Source organism: Peromyscus maniculatus, chromosome 4, assembly GCF_049852395.1.
Source record: "Peromyscus maniculatus bairdii isolate BWxNUB_F1_BW_parent chromosome 4, HU_Pman_BW_mat_3.1, whole genome shotgun sequence".
NCBI lineage: Eukaryota > Metazoa > Chordata > Mammalia > Rodentia > Cricetidae > Peromyscus > Peromyscus maniculatus.
In genome coordinates this window covers 14028448-14055118 of record NC_134855.1, presented here as the reverse complement: position 1 = coordinate 14055118, position 26671 = coordinate 14028448, and the positions used below count along the sequence as shown (strand labels likewise).

General features: G+C 45.0%; 1 protein-coding gene across 3 annotated transcripts in view; it reads left to right on the top strand.

Annotated features, from left to right (window-relative positions):
• Positions 1-26671, top strand: part of LOC102924132 (histo-blood group ABO system transferase 1) — a 66488-nt gene that overhangs the window by 4163 nt on the left and 35654 nt on the right. Inside the window, exons 3-7 of one of the 3 annotated variants that reach the window (XM_076569171.1) lie at positions 366-568; positions 7672-8307; positions 9366-9452; positions 9681-9707; positions 9853-9948. Coding sequence is in view for 1 of the 3 variants with exons in the window: in XM_076569170.1 (XP_076425285.1) it covers positions 24389-24401 (13 nt within the window). In the remaining 2 variants the exon portion in view is untranslated. Of the gene's footprint in view, positions 1-365; positions 569-7671; positions 8308-8615; positions 9453-9680; positions 9949-24253; positions 24402-26671 lie in introns of those variants that run through there. The other 2 variants (XM_076569172.1, XM_076569170.1) reach the window with 2 other exon arrangements.

Genomic DNA, 26671 nt, shown 5'->3' with positions numbered 1-26671 from the left:
TACAATCTCTCACAGAAGAAAGGAGGTCAGCATTTAGTATCTCATCAAACAGGGTTGGAGAATTTTTGAATCTTTGGGGCAACCTTTTCCACGTAAATTGCCTGCTATAACCTCCCTCTGGGCCTGTTCATTTAAAAGCAAAGATGGGTTGGTTTGCCCCTGCCAATGGGAGGCTGAGGAATGCATCTTTCCGGTCCAAGAGAGTATACACCTGTTTCTCTAGAAGAATTGGACTCATGAGAATCAGAGATTACAGGTTTCTTAAAAGGCAGGAGAGATGTTTCCCAAGGTGACTAGGAGGGCACCAGGATGCCTGTCTCTTCAAGCTAGGCAATATGGACTGTAATTTCCCCTTTCATTTTCAGGGTCATTGGTTATTGTTAATCTGGATGGAGATAGATGAACTGGTTGGTTGAACATTACAGAAGGTTGGTGTTGGGCCTGACCTGGGGGCCTTGGTTTCTGCCCATACCCCTGGGAATCTTTGTGGTCATTCTGAGAGACAGTCTGACTGTGTCTTTTGATTGGAGGCAGAACTTTCAGCTAGGAAATGCTCTTCTGACAGAAGGTAAGATACCAAAATTTTGCTAGATATCTGGTAAGTCTAATGGTGTTTCATTATCAGAAAAGGTGACAGTAACTTTCAGTTTATGCAATGAATAGTCAGTGCTCTGGTATTCAACACCTTTACCTTTCAAGATACCTCCAGCAACAGGGACCTACTTACACCTTTACATATTTCAAACTTTTTGTAACCTTTTTCTGATATCTGGGTTGACCAGGTGACAAAGGAAATCTTTTTAGCAGCTGTCTTTTCAGTGGGTCCTTCTGAAAAGGATCTTGTGAAAAATGCCTCCTTGGTAAGTATTGACAGAAAGGAAAACTCATTCTATCCAGTGATCTCCCCATCCCAGGAGTGATTTTTCTACTTTTTTTTTCAGGGAGTGGGTTGGCTTTGAGTTTTCTAATTGTATGGATCAGTGGTTGAAGAGATAACATAAATCATGAAAGACAAAGGAGTGGAACTTCCTTCGGGCTCAGCCCAGGGGATCACAGTGGACAGGCCCTGTAGAAATGCTGTGGGGTATTCACCAGAGAAGACTGCATCTTCCACTTTACTGGGAGTGTAGGAAGCAACTGCAACACTGAAGGAGATTCAGTACTGATGTGGATACAGTACTGAATAGATACAGTACTGAGTAATTACAGTACTGAGTAAATGCAGTACAGAGTAGGTACAGTACTGAGATACATCACTGAAGTGGACACAGTATTGAGTAGTTACAGTACTGAGGTGTATACAGGACTTGACTACTTTCAAGACCTCCTGGCCTTAGCCCTGCTGCTGGAGGGATGCATTTATGGGCATCATGCACACCTCTGAACTATAGAGTTCCTGGGCTCTATAGTAGTGAAGACCAGGCAGATAGCTCCAGAACTGATCCCCATGCTGGCCTTGGGCTCAGAGCTGTCTAAGCCTAGGTGGATGCTCAGGTGATGAGATCTGTCCCTGGCCCCTGTTGTGGGATAATCTCTGCCTATGCACTTCCCATCTTGAGCCTAGCTTCCTGCTGTATATAACCCTTGGCTTGCCAGAGTCTAACCTTGTTTTCCACAACTGAGGCTCCTAACCTGGTGTTCCTGGAATCAGACCCTGGGGTAGCTCAATTTTTTCCACTCAAGATGACACCTAGCCATGGTTTTCTAAGTCAGAGTGACAAAGTGGTATTTTCCTCCACCACTGACCTGAAAACGGAAGGAGTCACTGTCTCACCAAAACCCCAAACTGGATTTGAGGCTTGTGAAGACTGGAGGCCTCTCCTGAGGGCAGGACTCCTGACCCTCCCCTGGCTTGCCTTTTGGAAGTCATTTCTGTTTCCTCTCTCCCTGTCAGCATGCTGCATGGCTGAGGTGTCTCTTTTAGTACATCTCCCTCTGCCCTCCAATGCCTGGCTTTGTCCTGTATCCTTTCATGAGTTTCCACAGCTCCTTATCTTGTTCCTCGGGATAAAGACTGTTTCTCTTATTCTGACTCCCTCATTTACTAGCCCACACAGAGGAAGCCTGCAGCCTGTCATCTTACATGGAAGTCTTCACTTTCTCCATTTTCCTCAGTGTGGGACCCCAGGCCATGAAATGCTAGATTGGGGACAATGTTGTTTATCTATCTATCTATCTATCTATCTATCTATCTATCTATCTATCTATCTATCTATCTATCTATCATCTATCTATCTATGCATCTTACATCCCAACTGCAGTTTCCACTCCCTCTTATCCCTCATTCCCTCTCCCCCACCCTCTAATCCATTCCTCTTCTGTTTCTATTCAGAAAGGGACAGGCCTCCAATGGGTATCAACAAAGCATGGTATATCAAGTTACCGTAGGACTAAGCACCTCCCCTTGTGTTTAGGCTGGGCAAGGCAATCCAGTATGAGGAATAGGTTTCCAAGAGCCAGCCAGAACATTAGCGACAGCCTCTGTTCCTATTGTTAGGAGTCCCACAGACAGACCAAGCTACACAACTGTCACATATATGTAGAAGGCTTAAGTCAGTCCCATGCAGGCTCCCTAACAGTTGATTCAGACTCTGAGTTCCTATGAGCCAGGTTAGTTGTTTCTGTGGGTTTTCTTATGATGTTCTTGACCCCTCTGACTCCTACAATCTTTTCTCCCTTTTTTCAGCATGATTCCCCAAGATAGGTCTGATGTTTGGCTGTGGGTTTCTGCATCTGTTTCTATCAGTTACTGGATGAAGACTCTCTGATGACAATTGGGGTAGTCACCGATCTGATCACAGGAGATGGCCAGTTTAGGCTACATATTGCTATAAGTCTTAGCTGGGGTCATCCTTGTAGATTCATGGGAGTTTCCCTTGCATTGGGTTTCTATCTGACCCCCAAAAGCAATCCCCTCCCAGTCATCACTTTCAGTATTTTTCCACTCCACTCACCCCCTAACCCAATCTTTCAAGTTCCTATTCCTACCTGCTCTAGTCCACCCAGGAGATCGCTTCTATTTCCCCTTCCCAGGGAGACCCACCTCAGGTCCTCCTTATTACCTAGCCTCTCTGGGGCTGTGGATTGTAGCATGGGATGATTTTTTTTTCTGGTTCTATCCATTTGCCTTCAAATTTCCTGATGTCACTGTTTTTAACAGCTGAGTAATACTCTATTGTATATTTATATACAATATGTACCACATTTTCTTTATCCATTCCTCAATTGAGGGACATCCAGGTTGTTTCCAGGTTCTGGATATTATAAAGCAGCTATGAATATAGTTGAGCAAGTTTCCTTGTGGTATGATTAAGCATCCTTTGGGTATATGCCCAAGAGTGCTATCACTGGGTCTTGAGGTAGATCGATTCCCAATTTTCTGAGAAACCGCCATACTGCTTTCCAAAGTGGTTGTACAAGTTTGCATTCCTACCAACAGTGGAGGAGTGTTCCCTTTGCTCTGCATCCTCTCCAACATAAACTGTCATTAGTGTTTTTGATCTTAGCCATTCTGACAGGTGTAAAATAGAATCTTAGAGTCATAATTTAGATTTGAATTTCCTTGATGGCTAAGGATATTGAACTTTTATTTAAGTACTTCTAAGCCATTTGAGATTCTTCTATTGAGAATTCTCTGTTTAGGTCTCTACCCCATTTTTTAATTGGATTATTTTCTGGTTTCTCAAGTTCTTTATATATTTTTGAGATCAACCCTTTATCTGATGTGGGGTTGGTGAAGATCTTTTCCCACTCTGTAGGTTGTTATTTTGTTTTATTTACATGTCCTTTGCCTTACAGAAGCTTCTCAGTTTCAGGAGGTCCCATTTATTAATTGTTGCATTCAGTTTCTGAACTACTGGTGTTATATTTAGGAAGTGGTCTCCTATGCCAATACATTCAAGGCTACTTCCTACTTTCTCTTCTATCAGGTTCAGTGTGTCTAGTTTTATGTTGAGGTCTTTGATCCACTTAGACTTGAGTATTGTGCAGAGTTATAGATATGGATCTATCTATTTGCATATAAAGATATATGGACAAGAGTATTTAATGCATGACTCTCTATGTCACACTACAGCTTCCATGATGGGGTTTCCTCCCTTTTTTCTCTTAAATTTTATTTGTGCAAGGGCAGAGGGCAGATATATGGCTAGATATATTTGCATTCTTCTACATGCTGACATCCGGTTAGACTAGCACCTTTTGATGAAGATGCTTTCTTTTTTTCCATTATATATTTCTGGCTTCTTTATCAAAAAACAAGCGACCATAGTTGTGTGAATTTTTGTCTGGGTCTTCAGTTCAATTCCGTTGATCAACATGTCTGTTTTTATGCCAATACTATGCTGTTTTTATTACTATAGCTCTGTAGTAGAGCTTGAAATCAGAGATGGTGATACCTCCCGAAGTTCTTTTATTAAACAGTTGTGTTTTATCCTGGGTTTTTGTTTTTCCATATAAATTTGAGTATTGTTCTTTCAATGTCTGTAAAGAATTGTGTCGGAATTTTGGTGGGGATTGTGTTGAATTTGTAGATTGCTTTTGATAAGATGGGCATTTTTTAAACTTTATTTTTATTTAATCTTTATGTCTTTCACATCTGGCATCTCAATCCCATTCATTCCTCATCCATGTGTATCAGCCCCCCCTCCACAAATAAAATTTAAGAGAAAAAAGAAAAAGAGAAAAGGGGGTAAATTTCATCATTGAAGCTATAGTGTAATATAGTGAGTCACGTATTAAATCCTTTTATCCATATATTTTTACTTGCAAGCATTCATTGCAAAGAGTCATTGATCTGATTCAAGGCCTCTGCTACACTATGGATGCTGGGCCCTCACTGGAACTCTTTTTGGTTATCCTACTGTTGCTCTGTGTTGTGGAAATCCTGCAGCTTTGGGTCTGCAAGGACTGGTCCTTTCACATGCTCCAGTAGATCACAGATGGGTAGATATTGGGGTGATCCTACACATAACCCTGGTTCTGGACCTGGGTGGTTGCAGACTTGGTCAGTCACATCAGTTCTCCCTTGTCCTCCCCACCAGGGTGAGCGCTCTTGCATTACCTTGGAGAGTTCGTTCACCCTTTGCGGCGAGTGTGTGTGTGTGTGTGTGTGTGTGTGTGTGTGTGTGTGTGTGTGTGTGTGGTGGGGGCAGTTCTCTTGCTTTCATGCTACACTTGCTTGCTTCTTAGGTCCATTTGATTGGAAAATCATTACTCTGAGGTAATGTTTATTTTTGATGTTGAGGTGTGTTTCTTGTATGTAGCAAAAGGATGGATCCTGTTTTCATATCTATTCTGTTAGCCTGTGTCTTATATTGGCAAATTGAGTCCATTGATATTGAGATATTAATGACCAGTGATTGTTAATTCATGTTATTTTTGTTGTTGGTAGTGGTATTGGTTGTGTGTGTGTGTGTGTGTGTGTGTGTGTGTGTGTGTGTGTGTGTGTGTATGTGTTTCCCTTCTTTGGGTTTTGCTGGTATGGAGTTATCTATTATTGCCTGTGTTTTGTGGGTATAGCTAACTTCCTTAGGTTTAGAGTTTTCTTTCTAGCACCTTCTGTAGAGCTGGTAGAGATATTGATTAAATTTGACTTTGTCATGAAATTTCTTGTTTTCTCCATCTATGGTGATTGAGAATTTTGCTGGGTGTAGTAGTCTTGACTGGCATCCACTAGAGTCTGCAAGAGGTCTGCCCAGGCTCTTCTGACTTTTAGAGTCTCCATTGAGAAATTGGGTGTAATTCTGATAGGTCTGATGTTATAAGTTACTTGGCCTTTTTCCTTTGCAGCTTTTAATATTATTTCTTTATTCTGTATGTTTAGTGTTTTGATTATTATGTGGCAAGGGACTTTCTTTTGGTCCGGTCTATTTGCTGTTATGTAAGTTTCTTGTACCTTTATAGGCATATCCTTCTTGAGGTTAGGGAACTGGTAGCATGAATCTTAAAAGGTCTTATTAATAATAAAAAAAAAAAAAACTTGGGGCCAGGTATTGGGGTGAATGCTGAAAGATCAGAGAAGCAGAACAAGCCACAACTAAACTCACCTTGTCAATTCTCAACCGATCCTGTTTCCTCAAACTGAAAGCCTCTGTGTCTTCATCTGAATGGATCTCAGCTGAACTGCTGCTAAAGGCCTAAAAGCTTAACCAGCTCTAGTTCCTGGTCCTCATGCCTCATATACCTTTCTGCTTTCTGCCATTACTTCCTGGGATTAAAGGCGTGTGTCACCATGCCTGGCTGTTTCCAGTGTGGCTTTGAACTCACAGAGATCCAGATGGATCTCTGCCTCTGGAATGTTAGGATTAAAGGAGTGTGCTACCACTGCCTAACCTCTATGTTTAATATTATGGCTGTTCTGTTCTCTGACCCCCAGATAAGTTTATTGCGGTGCACAACATATCAACCACAGGAACTTTTTTGAGGTTTCTTCTATGATTTTGTTGAATATTTTTTCTGGACCTTTGAATACAGATTCTTCTCCTTCTATTCCTATTATTCTTAGGGGGCTGATCACACTGCATCCACAGTCTGGAAACACAAAGAGATGTGTGCTGGTGTTCAGCTCACTTATATCTTTGTATTCTGTCCAAAATCCAACCTATGGGATGGTGGTGCCCACATGAAGAGTGTGGGTCTTCTTTCCTCTGTTAAGTTCTTGTGGTAACATCTTCATGGATACACCTAGAGGTTTCTTTCCATTGTGATTCTAAAGTCAGGCAAGTTGACAATGAGGAGAAACCATCATGGTGCCCAACCGGGTTTATTGTAGAAAGGCAAGTGTGTTAGTCACTCTCCTCACTGCTGTGGTAAGATACCCAAGGAAACACTTTAAGGACACCCATGTACTCATTGTAGGGAATTAACCAGAGATGTGAGTGGAATGAGGGTCCATGGAGGCACCTGCCATACAAGAGCTTTGGAGATGTGGTAGACATGGAAGAGATAGGTGGAGAGTGGCCTTTCAGGTATAGCTGAATGGGACTTTGGTGACCATTGTGGTCTTGCATTCTCCTTTAAGCAGCCAGAGAAGTTCTGTTTGTCATGTTCTGGACACATTTGGAGTCCGTCTCCCTCTGTCAGTCTCCAAGGCTTTGCTCTGGGAGACATGGGGGGGGGGAGAAGGTCTTGTGTTTCTGAGTGTGTTTAGAGCACCCCACAGCCCCAAACCTGTGCAGATGTGCTGTGGAGGTTGAGGATGGTGCTCTCTAAATCCCAGGGCAAATCGGAGGCTGATGGAAGATGGGCAGGGAAGGCATGGTGGCAGGATCCCGAGGTAGCCTGGTCACACTGCATCCACAGTCAGGAAGCAGAGAGAGGAGAACGCTGCTGGTGCTCATACCTCAGTCCAGGGAGAGTGCCACCCACACCCAGGGTAGGTCTTCCCTCCTGAGTCGAAGCTCCCGGAAATGCCCAGAGGTTTGTTTCCCAGTTTTAACATTGAGGGGACATCAGGGGGCAGCACAGGGACCTGTCTTTCTTCCTCATTGAGTATTCCACCACCCTGGTCACAGCCCAAAGATTAACAACACTTTTACCCTTGAGGAGCTGGGCTGAGTGAGAGTGGAGACTGGAGAGAAGAGAGTGCCTTGGTGAGCTGTCTGGACAGAGGGGCCACTGACCAGGGCTTCTGACTCCTAGTGGCCCGACCTGTACCTTCTCCTCTGTCAGGTGGAAGCCTGCATTGGAAATACAAATTGGGGGACAGTGAGAAGATGCTGCCTCACTCTGAGTTGCCCAGTGACCCAGTCCTGAATGGAGGCCACAGCTAGAAGTGCCTGCACCAGCTGAGCTCAGAGGACATGCTCTTTCTTCTGAAGACCTGGGACATTGTTATGAATTTACACAAGTGGGGAGCCCCCTGCTGGCCAGACTGGGGTATCCCACCTGTAAGGGAAAACATGCTGGGCAGATGCAGTGGGGGCAGTGGTGCGTGGAAAGTCATTCACACCCAGGTGCTGCATCCACATGGAGAGTGTATTACAATAGAGAGATGGAGAGAAAGATAGGAAAGAGGGAGACAAGGAAGAAAGAGAAGGGAGAGAAAGTGGAGGTGTATTTATTGCGTAAAGCTATGAAGTTGAAGATGGGATTGCCTTGGAGAAACCAAAATGTTAGAGTTGCCAGAGTTTTGGGATACCTGCAGAGAAGAGCTGCTAACAGGGAGTGGAAACAGTTCAAGTGAAAAAAGTATGTTGCAATCAACAAAGCTGAAAGGAGTTGGAGATATGAAGAACATTTGATATCAGACACGGAGATGCAGAGTTTGGAGTTTGCCCAGCTGCTTTTCAGTCTTGCTTTGGCCTGGTATTTTCTTGCTATACTCCCTTCCCTATGTTTTGGGGTGGTAGTGTGTATCTTGTGCCATTATATATTCAAAGTACACGAGATGGCTCAGCAGTTAAGAGTGCTTGCTCCATAGATCTTTTCAGAGAACATGTGGGAACCTGATCTTTGGATGAGAGGTCTGTTCCTGGCCAGAAAAAGGAAGTGGCTCCAGGAGTAACCCTCCAATTGTTTGTTACACCCATTTTGTTAGCTATAATCGCTGGCCTAAAGTCATCCTCTGCTGAGTGGGTCATTAAGGCCCACAATAAGCACTGCCAGGAACAATGTAACACCAGCTTATCTATTGCCTTCATCCCATCCATGACTGCTGACAAGGAGACAGATGAGAATAGGTATAAAGTGAAGGGATGGAAAGGGAGAGGAAATGCTTGTGGCAGCGCCCAAGCCTACACTGGCAGCCCCTCTCTCTGCTCCCCACCTTGCCTCAAGCAGCTAGTCCCCACTGCAGTATCCACAGAGTGATTTGCTTGGATGTCTGCCTGCTAGGCCAGCTGCTCTGCATACCTCCCAGCCTATTCCACCGATGGTGCTGCATATGCCCACCATGGCATTGCCAGTTAATGTGGGTCCTGATGTGGCCAACCAGCCATGGATACCTACCCCTCTTGCAGACCTGTCTTTGGTCCGTAAGGCTGCTAATGAACTCACCATATTTTGAGCAAGTCCTACTGCAATGGGCAATGCATTCACAGACTTATTATCACTGGCACCATTTGATGAAGCCTGTGTTGGATCCTGTGGTCTTCCTTAAGTGGCAAGTTGCCTATGATGACCAGGCCAAGGCTCAGGCTCATTTTAATATACAGTACAACATAGCTGTTTCTCTTGAGATGCTCACAGGCTGAGGACCATATGTTAGCCCTGTCACACAAGCCCAAATTGGACAACACACTTATTTACTTTCCTCGAGAGACACCATTGCCCTTGGTGCATTGGAGGGATCTCATCACCCTTCAGTGGCAACACTCTGCTCCCCTATTAACCCAGGGGTGAGGGTATGCTTACGTTTTTCCCAGAATACCACCATGCAGATATGGATACCCTCCAGAGATATGTGTCCAGCAACAGACCAAGAGATTCTGGCCAAGGAAAACTTCAAAGGGGTAATGTATGATTTGCTCCACTACTGCGGCATCAGTAAAGGTCATGTCAGTCACTGGCATGAGAGCCTAGATATAAAGCAATTGTCTCACCCCCTACAAGGTCACTAATGCATCATCAGAAAGACTTGGATTGGCACATTTAACATAAATATGACTAGGGCCCCACCCATGTCCTTGAGATTGAATTTTTGACTAATCCTTCTCTTGTTCAAATATCTTCTGCAACAGGTTCAGCAATAGAAGGCGGCCAAAAAGGTGACACTACAGGTTTTATTGGCTCTTAGATTCCTAGATCAAAGTCCTCCTGGATAGATAATACACATATGGCTCACTGAGATACAGAAGGCTACTGCCTAAAGCCCACCACCAGGGCAGCTCTCCAGGAATGATGCTTTTCCAGGGCTGGTAGTCAATGATGGATATGAATTGTTCGGCAAGCCAATCTAAGACAGGCACAGTCCATTATGCTGAGCTCTCCTGAAGTAGAGTCAACAAGGTAAGGGCAATGCACCCTAGCTCCCACTGAGCATGTCCTATAAAATAATAAAAAGGGGTAGATATGTGGGATGACTCATCCCTAACAGGCTTGAGGGCCAGCCAGGCCAAAAAAGTAAAAAAAGATACTTTCTGAGAGCCAACCTGGGTCTACCTAAGGACCTTAGCAACAGCAGCTGAAACATGATCTGGACCATTGAGAGGCAGCCATGTCACACCAGCAGATGCATATTCATCAGACCTCCCTCCAGGATGGGGTGGAGGGTATATAAGGCTTGCCTCTTCCTGAATAAACTGAGGTTGTTGTCTTTACATTCTCCCAGAGTCTGTGTCATTGACTCTGCACCTACTTGGCCCCCTCCCCCACAGGGAACAACAACACAGGACCCTGACACAGATCTGCTTTTTTATTTTAATTCTATAGGGAATTAGAGTTAAGAGATTGCATGAATATGGGAGTATGTTTTGAAGTTAAGACTTTTAAATAAGGTTGAGATTGTTATAGACTATGGGGATTTTTGAAGTTAGAGTGAATGAATTTTTGCATTATGATATTAGGGTGGAGTCTGAGCTGAAACAACCCAAGCAGGCACAGAAGTCCACACAAAGCAAGGTCTTTATTGAACTGGGTAGCAAAAACTGACCATTCAGGGACAACAGTACAGACTTGGGAGCTGATTGAGTCCCCTAATGTTCCTTTTCAGCAAATATTTAAGCAGAAAACCCCATAAATATCTGTGCCAAGTTACAGTAATATTTTTCATCAATCAGGATTCAGGGACAGGGACTTTCCTGGGAACACTGTTCTGTGGTACACTTACCTTGTTCTCATTGGTGGATTTACTCAAGGGTGTGGTGTGGTGGCTTGCCCCCATTCATGTCTCACTTTGTCAACCAGGATGTCAGTTATCCATGGAGGTTTGGGGAGGTCTTTGGAACTTAAACCTTTTTTGAATCTTATTTTAAAATGGAAGTTTTATTAAAAATGGCTTCAGTTTGTTTCCTTCTTACAATATGACTGCAAGCCTTTAGTGCAAGGCCAGGAGTAGAATGTGGATTTGAAGAAAACAGGCCCAAAGGGAGTGGCATGTTAGGAGGCGTGGCCTTATCAGAGTAGTGTGGCTTTGTTGGAGGAAGTGTGTCACTGTAGGGGTGGGCTTGAGATTCTCCTTTGCTCAAGCTGCATCTAATGAGATAGTTCATTTCCTGTTGTTCATTCCTTCATTCTTCACTCCACAGAAAATTTCATTGGCCTTTAACTCCTTCCTTGAGTTTATTCCAGGGTATTCTATTGATCATTTGAAAGCCAATGCTAACTGGAGCATATTCTTGATTTCTCTTTCCATATGACCCCTATTGACATGTGGCAAAGCTAATGATTTTTATAAGCTGATTTTGTAACCTCCTGCTTTTGTGAAAGTGTTTTTTAGTCCTTAGACTTTCCTTGTGGAGTCTCTGGACTCTCTTATGTACAGGATCATATCATCAGCCAATAATGATATTTTGACTTCTTTCTTTTCTATTTGTATCCCTTTTATTTCTTCTTCTTGTCTTATTGTCGAAGGTACTTGGAAGGTTTAGCTTCTTTGGGGGAAACTTTGGTTCACATTAGGTTTTTAAAAAATCAAGTTGACAGGATTATCCAGCACTTAGGAGGTAGAGACAGGAAGATCTTGGTGAGTTTAAGGCCAGCATGGTCTACACAGTGAAGTCCAAGGCCACCCAGGGACACACAGTGAGACCCTGTCTCAAAACAAACAAACAAAACAACCAACAATGGTCAACACCAACAACAAATGCTGAAATCAAAACCAAAGCAAACTAGAAAGAACGTCATAGTTTATTGTCAGTATTTAGGCCACTTGATCATCCTGAGTTAGGTTATGTGTGAAGTTAGGGTGACACAAAGGATTCCTCATTTGACTTCTGCTGCTGTAGCATGATCCTGAATAGAGACTACAACAGAGCCCATGCTCTTTCTCCTGAGAACCTGGGTCACAGCAGCCTGTCTTGATACCTCATTTGCCAACACCTTCAGAAGCCCAGTGTGTCAGAAGTACCTAGGGCCAGGAGTTTTTCATCCAGACTTAATTGAAAGGTGTGGAAAGTATCGCTGACCTGTGGGTTGTTTAGTGGATGTGCATTCAAGGTGCTCAGTGTGAGGAAATGATGCCATGTTGGAGTCAGGAGAAGGAGGGCTGGGGACTTGGGTTCCAGCTCCATTGCTGGATAAACTTGGGGTGGTGCTGCATGCCTGTGATCACAGCATTTGGGAAGTGGAAGCAGATGAGGTTCAAGGCTGTCCTGCAGAGTGTGTTCAGGCCAGCCTGGGATACAGGACACCCTGCCCAGAGATAAAAAGATAGAGATAAAAAATGAAGGAGATGGCCGGGCGGTGGTGGCGCACGCCTTTAATCCCAGCACTCGGGAGGCAGAGCCAGGTGGATCTCTGTGAGTTCGAGGCCAGCCTGGGCTACCAAGTGAGTCCCGGGAAAGGCGCAAAGCTACACAGAGAAACCCTGTCTCAAAAAACCAAAAAAAAAAAAAAAAATGAAGGAGATGAAAGAGAGGAGGGAGAGAGATGAGAGGAAGAGGAAGTAGAGGAAGACATGAGAGGGAGAGGAAGGAAAAATGAAAGAGATGGGAGAGAGAGAGAGAGAGAGAGAGAGAGAGAGAGAGAGAAGAGAAGGAAGGGAGGAAGAAAAAGGGAGAGATGAGAGAAAAGGGAGAAAGAGAAAGGAGAGAGAAAGATGAGAGAGAGAATATTCTAAAACAAAATAGTCAGGTGAGGAGAGCTTGGGGAAGGCTTGGTAGAGTAGGAAGGAACCTAAGTTGAAGAAAATAGTGGGGACAGATTTGAGGAACTATAAGAGGCAGGCATCCACAACCCCTAGGGTCTGAGGTGTGGGTGAGAGACTGCCTGTGTCCATGGGAATGCCTGGCTGAGGACACCTGGTTCCTGTACACACACCTGGACAAATCAGAAGTCTGCCAGAGTTCTTCTCTACACATAGGTGTTCAGGACTGGGTTTTGTCTCTCTTGAGGGTTGGTCCTGCTGTGTGCCTGAGGTCTCAGCTGTGCCCAAAGACTTGCTGCCCAGAAACTGAACCATCCAGGGCCCTGCCATGGACATCAGAGGTGAGCTGAGGGGTGAGGAAGGGACATGTGGGGACTCTGCATTGATTACTCACTATCTGGTTAGAGCTTTATTGCTGCTGGGGCCAAGGGCTCAGAGGCAACAGGACCAGGCTGCTGGGCTGGCCAGAACCCTGGAGTCCCTGGATCTGTGTGTTTGTGCATGTGTACTGGTGAGGAGTGGGTAAGTGGGGCAGAGGATTGGGTCATAGAGGAAAGTCCTGACCTGTCTAGGCAAGATGGCTCTGGAAGGACATTGAATGCAAATGACCTGCCTGTTCCTCTATTGGGCATCCTCTTATCCACCTGTGTAGGTATTCTACAACAGGTGGTCAGTGGCTGTCTTTGTTAGGGTTTATATTGTTGCAATGAGATGCCATGACCATGGCAAATCTTACAAAGGAAAACATTTAGCTGGGGCTGGCTTACAGTTCAAAGTTTTAGTCTATTATCATCATGACTGGAAATGGCAGCATGCAAGCAGACATGGTGCTGGGGAGGTAGCTGAGAGTTCTACATCAGGATCCACAGGCAGCAGGAAGAGGCTGTGAGCCACACTGGGCCTGGCTTGAGCGTCTGAAATCTCAAAGCCTCTCCCTCAGTGTCACACTTCCTCCAAAAGTGCCACATTTACTCCAGCGAGGCCACACCTCCTAATAGTGCCACTCCCTGTGAGCCCATGGGGACCATTTTCTTTTAAACCACCCCAGTGTCCTTGAAGTTGGCATTCCAGGAGCTCAGAGGAGTTCAGGCCACCTGTGAGGAGAAGGGGAGGAAGGAGGCCAAGGGGAGAGTCTCCAGGTGGCTGAGTGACCAGTAACCCTGCAGGACGGGAGGTGGCTGGAGGGGAGGTGTGACGGGAGGGAGGGTGGGCTGGCTCCTGACCCCTCACCTGGTCAAGCCCAAATCATTTTGATAGAAAAGGACATTCTTGGTGTTGCACAAAGAAACACACGAACAAAGGAAAATTGATCCAGGAAGGGAATTTCTTTTTGCAAAAAGGGTGTGCTATGTGTAATTAAGAAAGTAGGAGCACAAAGCACACAGTTGTTTTTTTAATAGTGCGAGTGTTGACTATGTCTCACCTCATTGAGGGGAGCATGACTTACAACAAGATGCCATTGGCTAATGTGTAATCAGCACAAAGGACAAGGGTGTGATAGAATCAACAGACATGCACACCAGAGTTTTATAAGATGGAGAGGCTATGGAGTATTGTCCCTTGATGGGCTAACCACCTTAAATAGGAAAACTAATTTCATATACTCCCTTTTTTCTCCCTGTGGTAAAATACGTATTACCATCTAACCATTTTTTAGCTCATAACAAAGAAGACAGAGTTTTCTTGTTTATTTCTGCATGTGATGTGTACACGTGGGCGTGTGTGTGGAGTCAGAGGACAGCTCTGTGGAGATACTTCTCTTCTACCTCCTGGGTTCCAGAGCTCAGACTTGGGTTGTCAAGCTTATGCAGAAGGGCTCTGGCTACTGAGCATTGTACTGGCCAATCTTAGCAATTTTAAGTGCAAAGCTCATTGTCTTTAAACACCTTCACACTAAGTTCAGCAAGGTGAGTTTAGGGGTATGGAGCAAGCTGCCTCCTATCCCCCAGCGAGGGGCACTGAGTCCTCACAAGTGCCCTGTGCATTCAGGTGCTGCAGGTCACTGATACTTTTCTGGCATGGTTCAGGATTCAGTTTCTGAGATTCAATATGGGATGAGGGTGAAGCTGGGTGAGAAAACAAGTTGGGCTTGAAGCTGCAGCTGGGGGGGGGGGTTGGGGGTGAAGGGTGTGGGGGGGGCAGTGCCCCAGGAGAGTACTAGAGGTGCTGTGGGGACAGGGGAGCAAAGATGATGCAAAGGGGTGACCAGAGCAGCAGAACCAAGAGTGTGTGGAGGGCTGGAGGCCCAAGGGAGCTAGTTTGTCCTCCACTGGGTCAGCCATGGTTGGTGGGGAAACTCAGAGAAAGAACCAGGTTAGGGCTGCCCAGGTGGCAGGGAAGCAGGGTTAGAGGCAGGGAGGGGGGATGAGCAGATGGGAGAAAGGCTGGGGCTCCTGACCTGGGCAGATTTTTCAAGTTGTTCTATAAAGACAAGGCCACTTGTGGATTGGGGTGGAGTCAGGTGGGTGTTGGAGGAAATGTCACCATTTGTTGTCACACAGCTTAGTTGGCTTCCTGTAGTACTTGACATCCCCTTCGGCTCTGCCATCTCTTATTGGTCTGGGTCCCCACACACCACTGTCTAGTGCTTTTATGTACCTAAATGCCTGCACTTCTATGTATTCTATGCATCTTGGTGCAGGCAAAGCCAAAATGAGCACAGCCGAGATGTAAAAGGGAAAGACTTATTGCCCATAGCAGCAAGGGGAGAATGGAACCATTTACAAAGCAATGCTCTCCCTGAATAAACTTTCAGTAAGGGTGCCTGTTGCATGAATCCTAAATGGTCTTAATAAAGACCTGGAGCCAGATATTGGGGTAAATACTGAAAGATTAGAGAGACAAAGAAACAAACCACAGCCTCTTCTCACCTCATCAACTCCTTGGATCCCCTGAATGAATGACCCTGAATCCTCAGCCAAAAGACCTCAGTTCCTGTCTCTTCCTGCCTTATAAGCCTTTCTCCCCCAGCCTTATCATTTCCTGTCTCAACCTTCCTAGTTCTGGGATTAATGGTGCATGTGCTTCCCAAATACTGGGAGCAAAGGCATGAGATCTCAAGTGCTGGGATTAAAGGTGTGTGCCATCACTACCTGGCTCTGTTTCTTTTAGACTATATTAATCTGAAGTCCAGAGTGGCTTTGAACTCAGAGAAGTCTAGATGGATCTCTGCCTCCAGAGTGCTAGGATTAAAGGGGTGTGCCACCACTACCTGATCTCTGTATTTAATCTAGTAGCTGGCTCTGTCCTCTGAGCTTAGGAAAATTTTATTAGAGCACAACAAAATATCGCCACAGGTGCCTGCCCACAGTCATGTATGGACTGGCCAATCCCTGAGCATAAGTACACCTGCTGGTTGTTAGAATTCTGAACCCACCCTTGGGGCTGCCCTGCATCTTGATGTAAAAGCCTTCTTTAGCAGGATGGTGTTGGTGCATGCCTTTAATCCCAGCACTCAGGAGGCAGAGGCAGGCAGATCTCTGTGAGTTCAAGGCCAGCCTGGTCTACAGAGTGAGTTCCAGGAAAGGCTCCAAAACTACACAGAGAAACCCTGTCTTGAAAAACCAGAAATAAAAAGCCTCCCTTCCCCCCCCTCCTCCTCCTCTTTCCCTATCTTTCTCTCTGTCTTTCTGTTATAATAAACTCCACGTGGATGCAGTGCCTGGGGTGTGAGTGACTTTCCATGCATGCCACTGGCTGCGGCATCTGCATGGCATGTCCCCCTCACCTGTGGGACACCTTGGCCTGGTCAGCCAGGGCATCCCCAGTACCATATCATTACAGTGGTACTGACCATTACTTATTTGGTGTTATGTTTTGTTATGGTGTAGAAAACCAGGAGCCAACACTAAGATGTTGCAAGGCAAAATTTTTATTTTTTGCAACTGGGTCCAAACTTAGTCTCCTCAAGATTAGAAGAGCAAGCAGCCTTGACCAAACGTAAAGGGGGGCTTTGTGTAACAAATGAGCGAATGATTACAAAAGTGGAATTTTTGCAGTTATTTTTATGATTATGAGAAAAGCAACATGTTGTATGTTTATGATCAGCCATAGTGGAAACAATTTATGATGTATGAATCACAAGGTTATAGAGGAAGAATGAATTAAAAGAAGTTGGCCTCAAGATTAACCTTCATCTTGGGACATAATTAAAATAGACACTATAGAGAATAATACAGAAGTAAATCAAAATTTGACTAAAGGAAAAAATGGAGTCAGTTGTTCTATAATAGTTTCAATGGGTAGCATTTGAGTTGTATTTTAGTGATAATCTCCACACAGTTACCATCTCCAATCTATACAGATGGTCTTGCAATAAGCCCAAATCCTAAGAGTGGGGGATTGGGCTTACCCACCCATAGCCCACTTCATAGTCCTATTGGAATGAATCACTGTGTAATAAGAGTGATTAAATTGCATTATGAGTTCCTGTCCTAACACCCAGTTTTCTCCATTCCCAATTCTCTGTTTAGTCCCAAATCTATCACCTCTCCTTTAGCTATGCTTTTTTTTTTTTTAACAAGAATATATGGTAACACACTCAGACCATCTTAAAATCTTACCTGTGCGGTCACATGACCTATGATTAGCACAAGGTCTATTTGGAGTATAAATGATACTGATAAGGATCCCAGGCTTGGATTCCCAAGCTGTTATCAATTTTAGCATAGCCTTTGGATCATTCTTGGGTACCCAAGACAGCCAGGTCTGTAATCCTGGGTAATAAGAAAAGAGTTTAATAACAGCAACACATAATGGGTGGAGGGGGACTATGAAACCAATACAGTTGCAAGGAAATCCATTTGTGGGCACTGTGGCAATAAAGGTCCAAGCAGGTATGCAGTATTATCTAAAATAATAATGGGGGCATCAAATCAAGTGACAGGATGAATGAGAGTATGCTTAGGAATATGTCCCTAATAAGTCTTTCCATAAGCAGAGCCCACTGAGGTCTGATGATGAAGACCCTTGTAGCAAGTCATTCTCTGTCCTGGCAGCCAGCTCTCAAATCATGACATAGAGACTTACTATAAATTATGAAAGCTTGTAGGCTTGTTTCTAACTAGCTCTTATAACAAATTAACCCATTTTTATTAATTTATATGCTGCCATGTGACTTCATGGCTTATTACATCATTTCCTGCATGTCATGTGTCCTCTGCATCTGGCTGGTGACTCAGCCTTCTTCTGCCCAGCATTCTCTCTGCCTCCCAAATCCTGCCTGGCTATTGGCCATTTAGTTTTTTATTAAGCCAATCACAGTGACATGTCTTCACACAGTGTAAAGAAATAATCCACAACAATTCCCCCTTTTTAATTAATTAAAGGTTTTAATTCTGACATAACAAAACTATAAACAATAAGAACAATTATCAGGTAAGAATTATATTTACCAGCCTCCAAAACTGCTATGACTAAATCTTTCCAGTCTTGAGGGATAATTCTATTACAAGTTGACCATGAGTTTAACATCTGCTTCACAAAAGGTGAATGCATGCCATATGAGACTGTCACTTCCTTGAATCTCATCAAATCTAACATTTGCACAGAAGTCCATTCAGCTCTTACACAGCCTTGGGGATATCTATCATTTGGCAGTTCCTGTAAGGTTACTGGATACATTAAGATTGACTGTTTGAAAGCCTTGGGCTGTTTCTCTGTAACCTTATAACACAATGCTGAGATTGGTTCTCCTTTAAATTCCTCTGTCTGGGTCTGAATATCTCTATGATCTGTTTTAACAAGTTTTTCTAAAACTTTTATCTTGGCACTTATATTGACCAACTTTTTTTAAATGATAAAACAGAAGTGATCAAACAAAAATATTTATAAATGACATTACACAAATTCCATCTAAATTAATTATCCTCTCATTTAATTGCTCAATTTTCAAACTGTCTAATGTGTTATCAAACAGAGACCTAACTCCCTCCATTGTAAACACGTTTCCCATTTTTTAATATGGGAAAAGACTCTCTCTCCGTATTTTTTTAAAAACTATTTCCCGCTTTTAAGAAATCCCAAATGACTCAATGAATCTGCTGACCGTGATGATTCAAATGACAGTGAAGCAAGGCAGCTAGTGTGGCAGTAGCCTGAGGAGGGGTCCAGGGAAAGCCACAGGGAAGAAGCTAAAGAGCCAGCTGTCTGCACAGGGGAAGGTGTGGAAGTGGCTAACTGCTGCGGCTGTTGGGGCACAAGAGCTTGTGAAGTCTACTGCACAGAGGTTACAGCAGAAAAGAATCTCAGACTACATCAGGGGGCTTGGGGAAGAAAAGGAAAATCCATCAGGAGGGGTAGTGACTCCTGCAGTGTGTAGCTCCAGCCTGTGCCAGTGACGGCAAAGGCACAGGCAAGTGGCTTTTTTTTTTTTTTTTTTTTTTTTTTGTTAATTCGTGCCCCAAAAGTTGGACACCAGATGTTGCATGGGTCCTAATTGTTCCTATTAATAAAAACTGGGCGTCAGATATCAGGGAGAAAGCTGAAATATCAGGGAAGCAGAGCAGCCAGCCACTAGTTTTTACCTCTAAACAGTCCTCAGCCTGAAAGAGCATGAGTGTGGGAGCCCATAGTGACAGCCTATAATGACTCAGTTTGAATCTGGAGTCCATTCTGATTTACTAGTCAAAAGAGTTCAAGCTTGTTTGCTCCAGTCTCTTGGGAGCTATGAGAATATTCTGATTAAGTTCATGGGAAAGAATGGGAGCTGTGAGAATGTCTCAATTAGCCTATGAAAAAGAATATATTATTTATCTAAGTGCACAAATTCTAGGCAGGATGCTGGCACTTGCAGGAGGCATATGATGAGATAACAGAATTGCCTGTTCTTTGATTCAAGGACAGAATAGGGATATGGTTCTTTCTTAAGATAATGTCTGATTGCCTACGTTGTGCATTGTTCTGCTTCTGCCTTTAGTTTGTATATAAGCAGGTTCAGAAATAAACTTGGGACGGTAGTTTCACTGACGGTCTTCCTGACTCTGTTCTGTCTCCTCTGTCTTTCCTTCATCTGCACTTCTCCGCCCTCTACTCAGTAGACCTGTTGGCTGGCTCCAACATGTGGTGCCCAATGTGCTTCTACTTTTTGACTATAAAAGTTGCCTACTCTGTCTCCATCCTCCATTTTGATTGGTCTTGGTTCCCCCTGAGGTGAAAACAAAGAGTTCTGAGATACTAAAATAAAGAAGTCATAAAGACATACCAAATCCACACAGCCTTTTGTGGCAGACATTCCTGTGAAAACATGATGTGTTGGCTATTTTTGGTTGCCAACTTGACTACATTTGGAACTAAAACCCCATGATGGAGGGCACATCTGTCAGGAAGTTTTGCTTAATTTAAAGTAGGAAGATCCGCTTCTAATCTGGATCTTGAGGTGGGAAGACACATTTTTAATCCAGACCATTTGAGCTGGGAAAAGACAAACCTTTAATGAAGATCTAATCTGGCTCATGCCTTCTGCTGAAAGCCTATATGAGGACATAAGTGTAGGAAGCTTTTGGTCTTTGCCTGTTTGTCCTCACATTGCTAGCAAGTCCATTCCTCCAGTGGCATTAGAATCTTCTTTTTTGGGATTTCAGCATGTATTGAAGAGCAGCTGAGACATCCAGCTCATGGACTGAGCAACTATGGGATTCTTGGACTTTCCATCCACAGCCAGCCATTGTTGGATTAGCTGAACCACAGCCTATAATTCATTCTACTAAATCCCTTTTCTATAGAGAAAGATTCATTATATAAATCCATTTACTCTAGACTAACAGATTTTAGTACCAGTGGTTCTAGAGCAACAAAAGTACAAGGATGGATCCTCTAAGTATCTGGCATAGGCTTTCCTTTTTTTTTCTTCTTTTTTCTTTTTTTGGTTTTTCGAGACAGGGTTTCTCTGTGTAGCTTTGCGCCTTTCCTGGAACTCGCTTTGGAGACCAGGCTGGCCTCGAACTCACAGAGATCCGCCTGCCTCTGCCTCCCGAGTACTGGGATTAAAGGCGTGCGCCACCACCGCCCGGCATGGCATAGGCTTTTCAATTCTCCAACACCTACAGTTATCCAAGCCTCTTCAATTACTGTAGCCTCTCCTGGGATCTCTAGGGGTACTGAAAGCCCATGGTGTGAATGATATTACAAATTTAAGGAGACAAATGCATTTGATTATCTTGATTCACAGCAACGGATTTGATGACCCTGTATTTGTAACTTTTGAAAGTTTGGGGGAAAATAATGAATTCTTTATGTACTTTGGATCATAGTCCTTCATCAGACAATGTCTTTTGCAATTAGTTTATGGCTTGTCTTTCCTTTGCTCCTTTGTTAGAGCAGAAAAATGTGATTTTAGGGAAGGGTAGTGCTCATGATCTCTGTTTCCTCTTGAGCTGTCCTGTAGCTATCCTCTAGGATTCATTTAAGTCTGTGAGCTGTACTGGATTACCTTTTATGAAGGCTAGGCAGTGTCTTGCTTGTTTGGTTTGCATGTGGGTGTTCAGCTTATCAGCACTGTCCTTTCTCCTCTGTACTGGCCTTACTCCTTGCAAAAGATCAGTGGACTGATATCTGTGGGTCTATTTCTGGGCTCTCTGTTCTGCTGCACTCATCTATTTGTCTAGTCTTTCAAATACCATGCTGCCTCAAGGTAGTGTGAGTCCTCTGGCTTTATCCCTCATCATTATGTCAGCTTTCCTGCGGGCTTTTGCTTCCCCACATAAATTTTAAAATTAGTCTTTTTTCTCCAGACAGAGTCTCTTATCTCAGGCTGGTGTTAGATTCACTACGTGGCCAAGGGTGACCTTGAAATCTTGATTCTCCTGCCTCCACCTGAAAAGTGCTGGGACCAAATGCTGGCTTTGTGTATGCTAGGAAAGCCCCTCTACCAACTGAGACAAATTCCCAACTCTAAATCATCCTGTCCTTACTTACAAAATGGCTTGCTAAGATTCTGATAGTGCTCTATTGACTATCACAGGCTGAGAAGAGCAGCTTTGAGTCCTCCAGTACATAAGCTTGGGTCTCTCTCCCAGTGAGGAGGAAGGGAGAATGAAGTCTTGGGATTGGCTGGTTTCCAGTTCCTTGTTGAGCAGGCTGACTAACTCTCCAGCAGGTAGTGGAAGCCCGAGAAGGAGTGGCGGGGAGAGGAGTGAAGGTGGGTGGTGAGCTATGCTGTGGCTCTAAGGCTCCAGGTTTCTTGACCACATTGTACTTCTATACAGTGCAAGGTTGGGGCCCTGGGGCCCAGACCCAACAGGAGTGAGAGGCTGAAGGCAGTTGACTGACAGCGATTAGATGATAGATGAGTAAGAAACATAAATTCAAAACTTAATCAAGGTGTGGGGCACCAAACTCCGTCGGCTCCACTCTGTTGCCTCTGGGTGATTCTGTGTTCTTACCTGCTAAAAGTGGGTCACAAGAACGCCACTGAGAAGCAGAACAACTGTGAAGAAGTCTGTAACCAGGCAGGAAAGCGCCAACTGGAATAGGGTCCCTACCTGCGCTGGGTTCCTTGTGCACCTACCCCTTCTCCCCCAGGATTTGATGTCCCTGCCATGCCCTAGGGACTGTCAGCTAGAGAACATATCTGATGTCTCTCTAGGGACCTTGGGGTTGGAGCTGCAGAGGTGTGCAGCTGCATTCTGAGAACTAGAATTGCAGGGTGTAGTTGACCATGAGTGTTAGGGAGCCAAGGGTCCCTAGGCAGGAACTGCTCAGGATGGGGTGGGATCAATGGGTAGGGCATGGGAAGGTTCTTAGACTGAGGCTAGGAGTGATGGAGCTTTGCAACACCAGCTAGGGCCTCTGAGACAGCTACCTTGGGTTCTGTCTGCAGAACTGGGGTCTTAGTAAGCAAGGGCATTGGAGGGACTGGGTCCCCAGGTGTGTCCCTTCCAGCCATCATCCACCCCAACCCCTCTCAAGATAGATGGTGTCTGTACTGGATACATCATTCTCAGGTCAGGAACATCACAAGGAATCATGACCTGGCTACAGAAAAAAGGACAGGCACCAAGGCCTGTGAAGATCCACTAATGTAAGGCTGAATTGGGTTGTAGACTAACATCGTTGTTTTGTTTGACTATGTTCCCTCCTGCTCTTTCATGGCATGTATGCCTAGATCCCCCTTTAAGAGCAGATGCAAATTTGCCACAAATGTCTCCCAGCTCCCAGCCTTCACCTCCCAGGTGAAGTTGTTTGGTTTGCACGTGCTGACAGTTTGCACCTTTGCTTGTCTATTTGTCAGATGCATCAATCCCTGATAGTATGTGTCTTGGCATCCCTGTTCCCTGGATATATATTTATGATGGTCCAGTAGGGAGAAAACACATGTATGCATAGACCCAGGCCCTTCCATTCTGCGTGTGCAGGGAAAAACATGCAATTCTTCCTTTATACTCCTCATAAGAAGCATAGGGTTAGAAACAGCAGGAACCACCCTTGGCACCATCCTGGTACAGCAATGGCTCACATTCACTTAAAAAACCTAAGACCCCAGATGCCCCAGAATCTTTCTGTAGTAGAAAAAATTTTTATTGTCAAGCTAGAGGAACTGATGGGTTTATTAGTTAAGGTGGGTTTACAGCATGGGAGAGTGTTTGACCTGCTGTATTTAGCATAAGGAGGTCACTGACTTTAGGGGAAAGTTGTTTCTATGGAAGCATTTGGAAACATTAGAGACAACTTGGTGTGCTCCAGAAGAAAGGGAGAAGACCCTGAAAGGAAAGAAAAAACAAAAACAAAAAACAAGTGGTTCCCATTCTCATTCTCAGGCCTTCCCTGGCTAGTAACAGTGTAGTCAGCCATTGGAGGGCCTATAGTTCTCCTGTGCTTCCTGATTATGGATGGCTCCTGCATCATCAATGCCTTAACCAGATATATAAATTCCCATTTAGTAGCTGTTAAGCGGATGGTCACTAATTCCCGACATGAACAGGTTCCCAGCACAGAGGCAAGAATTTTACTCAGGGTGTGACTCAGTGAGGAATGTGATGACTAATGTCATGTTTAAAGTGTCTGTGCTGGAGAGAACTTTAAAACAGAATTGGACTTCTAAATGTCAAGGGCTGTTGAGGGTTAATTTTTATAATTACCTGGTCTTGTACAATTTTAACAAAACTCTTCATTATGCAAGGTAATGGGTTTTAAGGTCAACTTAAAACCTCTGTTTCTGCTTCAGGAGACAAAAACTTGTTTTGCAGGAGAGAGGAGGAAGAGAAGAGAAAGTGAAGGGAGGGAGAGAAAGGGAGAAAGGGGGAGAGAGAAAAATGAGAGAGAATATTCTAGAACAAACAGTCAGGAGGGGAGAGCTTGGGGAAGGGTTAATAGAGTAGGAAGGAACCTAAGCCAAAGAAGACAGAGGGGCAGATTCGGGGGACCACAGCAAAGGGAGACCAGAGTAGAAAGAAGGGGAAACATCCACAGTCCCTGGGATCTGAGAGGTGGGTGAGAGACTGCCTGTGTCCATGGGAATTCCTGGCTGAGGACACCTGGCTCCTGTAGACACATCTGGGCAAATCAGAAGTCTGCCAGAGTTTGTCCCCGCCCACAGGTGTTCAGGACTGGGTTTTCTATCCTGGGGGTTGGTCCTGCTGTGTGTCTGAGGTCTGGGCTGTGCCTAAGGACTTGCTGCCCAGAAACTGAGCCATCCAGGGCCCTGTCATGGATCTCAGAGGTGAGCTGAGGGGTGAGAGGGGCTGTGGGTTCCCTGTATTGATTGTCACCATCTGGTTGGGGTGACATTGCTGCTGGGGCCACAGGCTCAGAGGCAGCAGGACCAGGCCTGCTCTGCTGGCCAGAAGCCTGAGTGTTAAAAAAGATAAGCAGCGCCAGTTACCATGCGGAATGGTCACGAGGCACAAGCCATGACAAAACCCATTATCAGAGCTTTATTGGGGGGCGGGGGGACGAAAAAAGAACCAGGCCTGGGAAAGGAGCAGATGCAGAGAGGAGACAGGAGTGAAGAGGAGAGGAGAGGAGAGGAGAGGAGAGGAGAGGAGAGGAGAGGAGAGGAGAGGAGAGGAGAGGAGAGGAGAGGAGAGGAGAGGAGAGGAGAGAGGCTCCTGAACTGCACATGTTCAGTTATGCAGCTGGAGTGGGGGCAGAATCCTAACACTGAGGGTTCTTAGATTTGTTTGTGCATGTGTACTGGTGAGGAGCGGGTAATGGGGCAGAGGTCTGGGTCATAGTGAAAGTCCTGATCTGTCTAGGCGAGACTGCTCTGGAAGGACATTGAACGCAAATGACCTGTTCCCTCGACTGGACATCTTCTTCTCAACCTGCCTAGACATTCCAGGAGTGCAGAGGAGTCCATGTCTCCTGTGAGGGAAAGGGGAGGAAGGAGACCATGGGGATGAGTCTCTCAGTGACTGGTGGTGGGATGGTGAGGAGATGTGATGGGAGAGAGTGTGGGTTTGACTCCCCAGGCTTCACCTGCTCAAACCAGGATCATTTTGATAAAAAAGAATACTCTTGGTGTTACACACACACACACACACACACACACACACACACACACACACACACACACACACACACAAAACCCCACATAAACAAAGAAAAATTAATCCAGGAAGGAAATTTGTTTTTGCAAAAAGGTTGTGTGTTACCTGTAAAATGAGAGCATAGAATACACTTTTTCCCCCTAGAGTGAGTGGCAACTGTGTCTCAGCCCATTGGTGGGAGCTGGACCTTGCAGTCTGATGCCATTGTCTCATTACTGTATAGCACCAAGGATAAGGGTGTGATAGAACCAACAGGCATGTACACCAGAGTTTTACAAGAAGAGGGAGATACAGAGTATTGGCCCCTGACAGGCTAACAACCTTAGATAGGAAAAACTAATTTCATATACTCCCTGTTTTCTCCCTGTGTATACATATAACAAAATTACTATCTTAACTGTTCTTCCAACCCCCATATCAAAGAAGATAGTTTATTTATGTGTGATGTGTACACATGAGTATGTGTGGAGGTCAGAAGACCACTCTGTGGAGATGCTTCTCTTCTGTGTCATGGGTTGAGTTCAGACTCAGGTTGTTAAGCTTATGCAGAAAGGCGCTACCTACTGAGCCGTCTTACTGACCAATCTTAGCAATTTTAAGTGCAAAGCTTGTTTTCTTTAAAGACATTCACACTAAGGTCAGGGAGGAAGCTCAGCGCTGCCTGCCAGCTCCCAGCGAGGGGCTCTGAGTCCTGACAAGCCCCCTGTGCATTCAGGTGCTGCAGGTCTGCCGTACTTTCACGGAGGGCCCAGAAGGGCTCAGTTTCTGGAATGCAATAAGGGATGAGGTTGATGCTGGATGAGAAAACAAGTTGTGCTTGAAGCTGCAGCTTCAGTGGGGAGGTGGGAGTCGAGGGGTGGGGGGTGCCCCTGGAGCACACTGGAGGTGCTGTGGGGGCCGGGGAGCAAAGATGATGCAAAGGGGTGACCAGAGCAGTAAAGCCAGGGGTGTGTGGAGGGCTGGAGGCCCAAGGGAGCCAGTTTGTCCTCCACTGGGTCAGCCATGGTTGGTGGGGAAACTCTAGGAGGACAGAAGAGAGAACCAGGTCAGGGCTGCCCAGGTGCCAGGGAAGCAGGGTTAGAGGCAGGGAGGGGGGATGAGCAGATGGGAGAAAGGCTGGGGCTCCTGACCTGGGCAGATTTTTCAAGTTTTTCTACAAAGGCAAAGCCAGATATGGAATGGGGTGGGGTCAGGTGGGTGTTGGAGGAAATGTCACCATTTGTTGTCACACAGCTTAGTTGGCTTCCTAATAGTACTCTATTTCCTCTTTAGCTCTGACCTCTCTTATTGTTCTGGGTCCCCACCCAACACTGCCTAGTGCTTTTATGTACAGAAGTGCCTGCACTTTCATCTATTCTATGCATCTTGGTGCAGGCAAAGCCAAAATAAGCCCAGCCAAGATGTAAAAGGGAAAGACTTATTGTCTACATCACCAAGGGGA